This window comes from Gossypium raimondii, chromosome 11, assembly GCF_025698545.1.
Source record: "Gossypium raimondii isolate GPD5lz chromosome 11, ASM2569854v1, whole genome shotgun sequence".
Classification (NCBI taxonomy): domain Eukaryota; kingdom Viridiplantae; phylum Streptophyta; class Magnoliopsida; order Malvales; family Malvaceae; genus Gossypium; species Gossypium raimondii.
Window position 1 is genome coordinate 59,714,190 of NC_068575.1, and position 10,008 is coordinate 59,724,197.

At 32.4% G+C, this 10,008-nt stretch overlaps 1 protein-coding gene across 1 annotated transcript; it reads left to right on the top strand.

Moving 5' to 3' along the window:
* The first annotated feature begins 737 nt into the window (after positions 1–737).
* LOC105802183 (GATA transcription factor 5) lies at positions 738–2,446 on the top strand. Its single transcript, XM_012633671.2, has 3 exons — positions 738–1,077; positions 1,172–1,504; positions 1,608–2,446. Exons 1-3 carry the CDS (start codon positions 964–966, stop codon positions 2,298–2,300), a joined length of 1,140 nt encoding a protein of 379 aa, XP_012489125.1. The 5' UTR covers positions 738–963; the 3' UTR covers positions 2,301–2,446.
* The last annotated feature ends 7,562 nt before the right edge of the window (positions 2,447–10,008 follow it).

Consider the following 10,008-nt stretch of genomic DNA (forward strand, 5'->3'; position numbering starts at 1 on the left):
TGCTAACTTTGTCTTGTTGAAGGAACCCCAAAACTTAGTTAGGTGCAACATCAATAACCTGTAGAAATTTAATTTAGCTAAAGAGTTAACAATTAGATTACATTCTATGAGAACATATTTTATTCGTCACTGACCTTCAACTCTCATAATTCGTTGAACTCTCCTAAGTACTGTGATTCTTGAGTCCGTCTCTAATCACCTCAAAATTATGTATCTAAATTATGGGCTTCTGATACATTTACTTAGTAGAATAAAAAAAAAATCTAAAATGCCTCAAAATTTTTTATATTTTGAACAGACGTTCTGATTTCAAGTTTTGAACATGTAACTGAACTTTAAATACATTTATTGATATATTAAAAAATTGTGTAATACAAATGAATAGTAATAAGGTTTGTATAATAAAATAATTTATCCTATAATGGGCGGGAAATAAAGAAAAGAAAGGAGGAGTAGCTGTGAACAACCAAGAGGAGCGGCAGGCAATTAACGCGGTGGTGAAATAAAACGTGAAATTAATTAGTCAAAATAGACGACGGCCCAAATTCTTACCGCTGAAGAAACGAAAAAAAAAAGCAACATAGAAAAAGGTTGGGGTTTCCTAGGTCTTCACGACCTTGGGGTTTTTTTGTTTGTAAAAAAAGAAAAAAAAAAGGAAACAAAGAATTCGAGAATCTGATGATTTGGTCCGACCTGACCTGATCTTAATTCTGCCAAAACCCAGACACTAAAAAGTCCCCAAAGGGTAGTCTTCGTAATTCAGTCAGCTTTTTTCTTTTTCGTAATTTATGAGAGTACTACTGTTATAAATACATAAATTTCCAACGTATAATAAAGGTGAGAAATTTAATACAGTGTCCATAAATTAATCTTTTCTTTATCCCCTAGAAAAGTGAGAAAAGTAAAAAAGAAAAAAATAAAAATCAAAGAGATAGAGAGATAAAACAAGGAATCAAAGGAACCATGGATGCTTTCTATCATCATTCAATGCTTTACCAAACTCACCACCATCCTTTCTTCTTCAAATTCCCTCCTCTAGCTTCTACCACCCCTTTGCTATTATCCTCTTCTCTTCAGGTATTCAGTTTTGTAAAGATATTAGCTTGTGGTTTTTTGTGGTGGGTTGTTTTTAGATTCTGAGTTTTTATCTTTTTTACGTGTTTTTTTTTAGGAAATGGAATGCGTTGAAGCAGCTTTGAAGACCAGTTTTAGGAAGGAGATGGCTTTGAAATCAAGTCCCCAAGCGCTTCTTGAGGATATTTGGGTTGTAAATAATGGACAAAATGGAGTCTCTTGTGATGATTTTTCTGTAGACGACCTGTTTGACTTCACTCACGAAGAGGGTTTCCTTGAACAACATGATGAAGATGAAGAAGAAGAAGAAGAACAAGTACCAGTTTCTTCTTCGCATAAGAGACAAAAGCTAAGCCAAGAGCACCATTTTTCTAACGATACTATCAATTTTGATTACAGTTCCTTATCCACCAACGAGCTCGCCGTTCCGGTACTTCTAAAAAGAACCTTCTTTCTTTTTTAAAAAAAATTGCTTTTGCTATTTTGAGTTCGGGGAATAGTTGTTAATGGTGAGAAAGGTGCCATTTTTACAGGCGGATGACGTCGCTAACCTTGAATGGTTGTCTCATTTCGTTGAGGATTCCTTCTCGGAACACTCTGCGGCAGCGTATCCCGCCGGAATGTTAACGGAAAAGCCCAATTTACCAGACCACAAATTGCCTAAACCCGAGAAACCAGTTACGACATGTTTCAAAACTCGTGTTCCAGGCAAAGCCAGAAGCAAGCGCAGTCGAACTGGTGGTCGAGTTTGGTGCCTTGTCGCTTCCCCTCCTTTTACAGAATCATCTTCAAGCTCCTCATCGTCATCCTCCTCTAGCCCTTCGGCTTCAAGCCCTTGGTTCCTTTGTTCAAACAGCGGTTCAGATTCAACCTTAGAACTATCCGAATCGCTTTCAATGGAGAAGAAGCATAAGAAGAGACCGGCAACCGAGTCAACCATTGGAAATGGGACCCAGCCAACGCGTAGGTGCAGTCATTGTGGAGTTACAAAGACGCCACAATGGAGAGCTGGTCCAATGGGAGTTAAGACTTTGTGCAACGCTTGCGGGGTGAGGTTCAAATCGGGTCGGCTTTTACCCGAGTACAGACCAGCTTGTAGCCCGACATTTTCAAGCGAGTTACACTCGAACCATCATCGGAAAGTGCTTGAGATGCGACGTAAGAGAGAAGCTCCGGGTGAGGCGGAACCCGGTTCAGTTCCTACTTCTGTTCCCAGTTTTGGATAATATTAAACCCGAGTTAGTTTCGGTTGGACTTGTAAACATTATTAGTTTGGGTAGGAAGAATTCTAGGAATGTAACTCATTTAGGTAGGATTTTAATTGTCTTTGTTTGATTTATATATATATATTTCCGATTCTTTTACCCTCAAATTAGGGGTGAGCATTCGATCGAATCGAATCGAATCGAATCAAAAATTTTCGAGTTAATCGAGTTTTCGAATCTCATTTTATCATCCTAACTTTATTTGAAGTTTTCTCGAATCGAGTCGAGTGAGATGGAATTCGAATCGAATCGAATCGAATATATTTGTTCGAGTTAATTTTTAAAAAATAATTTGGAGTCCTTGTAACTATTGTCACCCATCGTAATAAAATTTGTCCACCTTAATCAATTTTTTATTAACTTTCATCACCTCATAATTTATTTTTAATTTTTATATATTGATTAGCTTCTTTGCTTGCTTAGTTGTTTTAATTATCTTTAGATTCTTGTCACTATGTATTTTGGAATTAAATAATATATTAAAAGTAAAATACGATTTTTAATAAAAGTTATTTTAAAAATAAAATGTGAAATTGATACCAATATAAAATTTTAACACTAATATTTTATGGCATAATTAATAATTCAATTTTAATATAAATATTCAATATGACTAAACAATTCAATAATATAAATAATATAAAATGTGAAATTTAATTTAATAATATAAATAGTAGATATAAATAAAATTATTACTATTTATGTTTAGTGATTTTTTTTTGGATAATTTTGATTTTTTATTTGAGAGTAAAGGGTGAGAAGTAAAAGTTTAGGGGGAAAATAAAAAGTTTTGGTGAATAAAAGTTTGAGGGAAAGTAAATAGGGGGAGTAAAATTTTGGAGGGAAAATATTAAAAAAAATGGAGGGGGGAGAGTTTGGGGTAGATGGGAGGTGGGATGGGGAGGGAATAAAAGTTTTAGGGGAAAAGTGGGAGGAAGTAAAAATAGTGGGGGAAAATAAAATGTTTTAAGGGTTTTTGGAGTAAAATTTTGAGAAATAATAAATGGGAGAGTAAAATTTTGATGGGAAATGGATTTTGGGTAGATTGGGGGTTGGGAGGAGGAGTAAAAGTTTTGGGGAAAAAGTGGGAAGGAGTAAAAGTTTTGAGTGAAAAGTAAAAGGTTTGGGAGTTTAGGTAAAATGTAAAATATTATAGTTTAATATTCAATTATTCGAGTTATTCGAATTTGAAAACTCAACTCGATTCGAACTCGAAATTCGAAAAAAATAATTCGAGTTGATTCGAATAACTCGATTCGTTTAACTCGAAATTCGAATTTTTTTTCGATTTTTTCGAATCGAATCGAGTTTTGCTCACCCCTACCTCAAATCATTTTAATTTTCTACTTCTTTGCTATTTTGCATTGAGGATGTGTATTTTTAGGTATTTGGAGTGGTTGTACCCGAAGCAGCTTCGTGTTTGATGTTGAATCGTTGGAGGGAATATGGGCTTTGCTGTTGGTTTTGGACAGTTCTTAGTTGTCCTTTGCAAATTGAACATAAACAAAAATGGTTCCATCCGAATTGAGGTTATCCATAATCTTGAAAAGGGCTCTGCCCTGGCCCTGTTTCATCTGGTTGGATGAATTAAAAATGTGAAACAAGGGTGGGGACCGACAAGGGTTGGGAGACTCCAATCTAACCCATTTATGACACTTCAAGTTTATCTGCATCATCATCGAGTGTGGTGAAAATGATTTTAGACACTAAACCAAATGGCTTTGCACTGTTTGATGCCCAGAAAAGCTATAAAACTATAGCGGGCTCTGCTAAACATTGACATTGTTTGATAAGCCCCCAACCTCATATAAAATTTACACAAGTTGTACAGCTTTTTAGCATTTGGGCCGCAGTTCTTGGGTTTCCATGTATAATTGTTGTGTGGCATAGGCAATCACCACTTCCAATCTGCACGACAGCAATTATAAAGTATGGCAGTCAATGTCATGTCAAGCTAATGTTTTTGAAAGCTCCCACAACGGAACATGGTCATCATCTTCTGGTGCAAAAAAGGATAACTTTAATATTAAGTTATTATGCAAAATTGCTGGTTTTGATAAGAATGTATGTCATAATAATGTGATACAGATCATTGAATTAAAATGAAACGACTGCTGGTTTTTCATCGGAATGGTAAGAGAAGAGAGAGGAAGTGGAGAGTGGGCTGTATGATTAAGTGGTGATATGAATTTTGTACTCTTATTTGATTTGGTAAGGATAAGGTAGGATATTTAGGTTGCAAGTAAAGGCGGGAAATCATGTACTTCACTTGGGGTCATGGTTGGGACTATAATATCTAGTAGTGGGGGCAAATCAAATCCTATTGTTGGCAAATTCTGACTAAAATTTCTAATCATATCAATTATTTGAATTTAAGATTGGATAAATATTAAATTTATATATGAATTTTATTTTAACGTGTAATTTTAATATATGATTTTTGATTTCGTGTAACTATACATATGAAACTTGAATTGTGGTTCAAATGAATACGTGAAATTTTACTTTTGATTTAATTATGTACATTAAAAGAAATAAATACATACATTTATTTTCATATTAAATTAATATAATTGTTTGTGTGTGCAATATATAAATGTAAAATAGTGCTAATTTGATAATGTTATCAGAATTTATGAAAATTGAATAAAGGTAAATTTTCATATATAAAATCGCACAAAATTAAAGTTTATGTATAACATTACACATTCGATCAAAATTAATGTATAATTTTGATATTTATCCCTTTAGAGTTTGAGAATAAATTAAATTAAGATCATCCTAAAAAACATAATTTTAGGCACCAATAAAATTGTCACATCATCAAATTTTAAAGACATACAAATAGTACTATACACTCATCTATACATGGCATTTTCTCTAACTTAATTTAGCTTTAATTAACTTACATAAAAATAATTTAAAAAAGAGAGATAAAAGAAAAAAAAAACTATAGCTATCACTAATTGTATTATCATTGTATAAAAAAAATAAGTATGACCAGAACCATTGTTTAAAAATAAAATAGAAATTAAAAAATAAAAAGTTTTAAGTTTTAATCAATAAAAATTGTTATTTTATTTTTATAAATTTTTTTTTGGGGGGGGGCACTGAAATGATTCCACCCGTCCACTTCCTCCACCTCCGGCATTATCATTACCACCGCTTCCTCCTCCTTTCCCTCCATTGTTGCTATATTACTACTGGTTTGGACTAAATTTTCTTCAGAAGAATGTGTGCCTTCACATATATATTCCATCAACCCAACAATGACTGATCAAACCCACCCCAACTCTAATACCAGAATCCAACTTCTCTCACTGTTTTCATTTGTCTCAACTCGAAAATGCACCAATGCCCACAACCAGTCCTTTTCTATACGTAGTTGAAACCAAACAGTCCCCACAAACTTCGAGCTCTAATTATCAAACATCTTTCGAAAGGCTGCAAGAGTGAGAAAAAGAGAAACAAAGTATCAAATATGTCCCCACCCTCATCCATTTCCACTGCCTAATGCTGCCTTCAACATTTAACGCTCTAATCTCCGTCATACTCTTTGTTTAAATGCTATATGGTTCAGTAATTTTAAGCATACAAGACCAGGAATGATTTAAGTTAGCTGCGGATCTCGAGGTTAGTCGATAGTTGACATAGTGAACTGTAGTGGTAAATTGCACTATTATTAAGATCATGGCTACCCAATGAAATGGAGTTTAGTCCCAAATTAGAACCAACTGTGGAGATGCAGTCTAGACATGATGGGCCAAGCAAATATTCCAGTTCTGAATCATTTTAAGGACCATTTACTTCGGCTTAGACACTAAGTGGGCCTTATTTCATTATAAACAATACTATGAATTGTTTTAAGACTCTTAGCACCATGGGATCCATCAAAGATTTGTTAAAAATAATCATTTGACTTAGCCGCATCAAAAGTATAACGTCAATTGTGCTCATAATGATATATTTATTTAGTTTTAACACGAAGCAAAACAAAACATGTATAAGTTGGAAAACAAAGTTTTTTTTACTAAAAAAAAATGAAAAAGTAAACTGTTTTTTTTTATTTCATTCATTTTACCGTTAAAAATTAGTCCATGTCCGGTTCTTTTGTCAACCAAGTTAGTTTTAACGGTAAAATTGATGAATTTTTAACAAAAAGACCAATTTACTCTTTGATCTAAGTACATGATTAATATACCTATTTATTGAATAAATAAGGTGAAATGCAATCTAACTCCAAACACGATATTTTTACCCTATATTTGATTTTGTTAAGAAATAAATATTTAATAAACATATAAAACAAAACTCGGTTTTGCGGCACCATCATTTTGATGTAAAACATAAAAAGGTTATAGTTTTGCATGATAAAAACATTCAAACATAGAATCATCTAATCAAGTTTACATGGTGTTTAACCATAAACTTTTACAATCATCACGTAAAATAGGCAAAAGAGATGGTAGAGGGGATGAACAAATACAAAATAAACCATCAACAAAATCATTCTCCTCCACTTGGTAGAAAGAAAAGGGTTATTAGGTAAACTTTACTTACATACATGTTTTCAGCCTATAGAAAAAACTGACTGTGTTTTTAATTACAAATGCAAAGTTACCGATTTGATTATGGGTTCGATTCTTACAATATGTTATAAGTGAAAAATAATTTCTTAAAATAAATAAATATAAACTAAATTCTAAATTTATAAAAAGTAAAATCTTATAATATACTTTAACCATTTCAATATAATATTGTTATATAATTATAATAATTAAAAACAACTCGACACGAAATCGACTCGAGGTCCGACTCTATATAATAAAAGGAGACAGACATCTCAAAAGAAGGATGATCTTCTTCTCTACTTTTTGACCAAAATTATCGCTTTTTAATTTCTACATCTATTGATCTAATATATCAACAAATAAATTATCAACAAACTAGCAGTTGAGGTAATACCAGTCTCACTCTCGAGAACACATATTCCACATGTTATGAAATTAATAAAAAAATTAATTTCATGTCCAATATAGCTTTATGACACTTTGGATTTACACCAAAAGGGTGACCGAAGTGGAATACTAGATTTGGTAATGGAAGCCCAAACTTTCATGTAAAAGATCAGATAAAGAAAGGGTTGAGGAAACTGAGTATTATTTTTTGGATAAAGTTGCAGAAAGCAGAAAAAAGAGTGATGTTTTTTGGTGCAAAGCACGCGTATGGTTTTAGTGGAGGATTAAGGAATAAAAGAAAATCTGAAACACCCTTGATTGTCTTTTTCTTGTATTCCCGAACAAGTTGGATGTTGGATCCAAGATTAGTTTTTAGCTTTTCATCATTTTTATTGGAATATGGATATACAAAATAGTTTTGAAATACTCCATGATTGTAGCTAGGTGCACATGGCCACTTTGATTCTATCACATGAATGGATACGTGTTTACTCCAATTTCATGAACTACAGCACTCAATTGAGTAATTTTTTGTCGTGTCTTATTAAGAAAAATATTCGAATATTTATATATATAGCTACTGTTTATAGAATTTACATTTTTAGAAGACTCTATGCATATTGGACACATGTATTGCTCTGGGTTGCCTGCTATACACTCTTTACGCATATGCCAGCCGAGACTGCGAGCTTTGTATTGTAAGGCTTACACATATCCATCTGGTGAGTCCCTGTGACCCAGATCTTTTTCGATTTTAGGGTTGATGATCGTAAGTACACAACAAACATGCATATGCATTGGTCTAGAAAAAAACTGTAATGGCCCAAATTTGCCTGGCCCAAATCAGAAATAAATAAATAATAAATATAAAACCAAAATTAAAAGTCCAAAAATAGTCCCTTTACACCGGGCTCAATGTGGTCCAAACTAAACAGACCCTAAATTAGAATCAACCAATATCCACTACCCAAAATACAGTCCTAAGCCCGATTAGCCTAAACCCAATCAGCTTTAACCCAAACCCAAACCCTAGCCTAGCCCAAAAACCAACTCAGCCCAAAAGTGCCCCCCAAACACCGAAAACCCTAGCAGTAATGGTGAGCCTCTAGCGCCGCAATCAAGCTCTGCCCTCGCACGTGCACCACCGCCTCACGCCACCGGTGGTGCAGACGCTGCACTCTGCACAAACAAAGAAATGACAAACAACGAAAAAAAACAAGGGTTTTTACAAAATATTATAAAAATAAAATTTACCAAAATATTACAACTTTTTTATTTACCAAAATATTACAACTTTTTTATTTACCAAAATATTACTTTTTTATTATTTACCAAAAATATAAAAAAACAACAACAAAAGACAAAAACAAAAACAAAAACTGACACAGCCTGATCACCCCAATGCCATTGGCGGCACCAAAGGTGCCAATGCCATTGGCGGCACCAATGGTGCCAATGCCATTGGCGGCACCAATGGTGCCAATGCCATTGGCGGCACCAATGTGCCAAAGGACTAAAATGTGACCACTTGTAGTTTCAAGGACCTGACATGAAAATTTACCATTTTGAATTTTGAAAGTGAATTGCTGTTGTTGTGCGCACTAAAAGTGAAATGTGGCTAATTGTCTTCTAAGCCCTCCTTATTTATTATTTTCTTTTGGATCCCCTTCAACTCACTTTTTTATTTAATAACTCTATTTTAATTTAATAAAATATTCTCATTTAATAACTCTATTTTAATTTAATAAACTATTCTCATTTAATAACTCTATTTTAATTTAATAAACTATTCTCATTTAATAACTCTATTTTAATTTAATAAATTAAGTAAACTATTTTTCAATAAGGCATGTCTGATATTTCTATTAATTTAAAATATAGTTATTAAATGAGAATAGTTTATTAAATTAAAATAGAGTTATTACTAATTAGAATTCTAAGTATCTTAATTATCACTTAACTATAAGTAATAATAAACCGATCACCTATAAATGTAACCCAAATAGAAAAATAAAGTATAATTATAAACTATTCTGATCATCAAATTTAGTAAATTTTTAAATAAACTATTCTCATCAAATTACGAAAATAATACATAAAATGCAAATTAGTTTATACTTTTTTAAATAGCTTTACTTTAGGTAAAATATATTTACTTTAATAATAAAATAAATGGCTTTTATGAGTAAAAATCATAGATTAAGAGCTTATTTAACTACAAAAATAGGTTGAGGGCTTGTTTATTAAATAAAAAAGTGAGTTGAAGGGAAAAAAAAGTAAATAATAAATAAGGAGGGCTTAGAAGGCAATTAGCCACATTTCACTTTTAGTGCGCACAACAACAGCAATTCACTTTCAAAATTCAAAATGGTAAATTTGCATGTTAGGTCCTTGAAACTACAAGTGGTCACATTTTAGTCCTTTGGCACATTGGTGCCGCCAATGGCATTGGCGTGATCAGGCTGTGTCAGTTTTTGTTTTTTTTTTTGTCTTTTGTTGTTTTTTTTTTGATATATTTTGGTAAATAATAAAAAAAAGTAATAGTTTGGTAAATAAAAAAAAGTTGTAATATTTTGGTAAATAAAAAAAAGTTGTAATATTTTGGTAAATTTTTATTTTTTATAATATTTTTGTAAAACACCCAAAAAACAACAACAGCAAGAAAATACAGCAAAGAATAGGATTTTTTTTCTGTAATTTTCTTTTTCTTT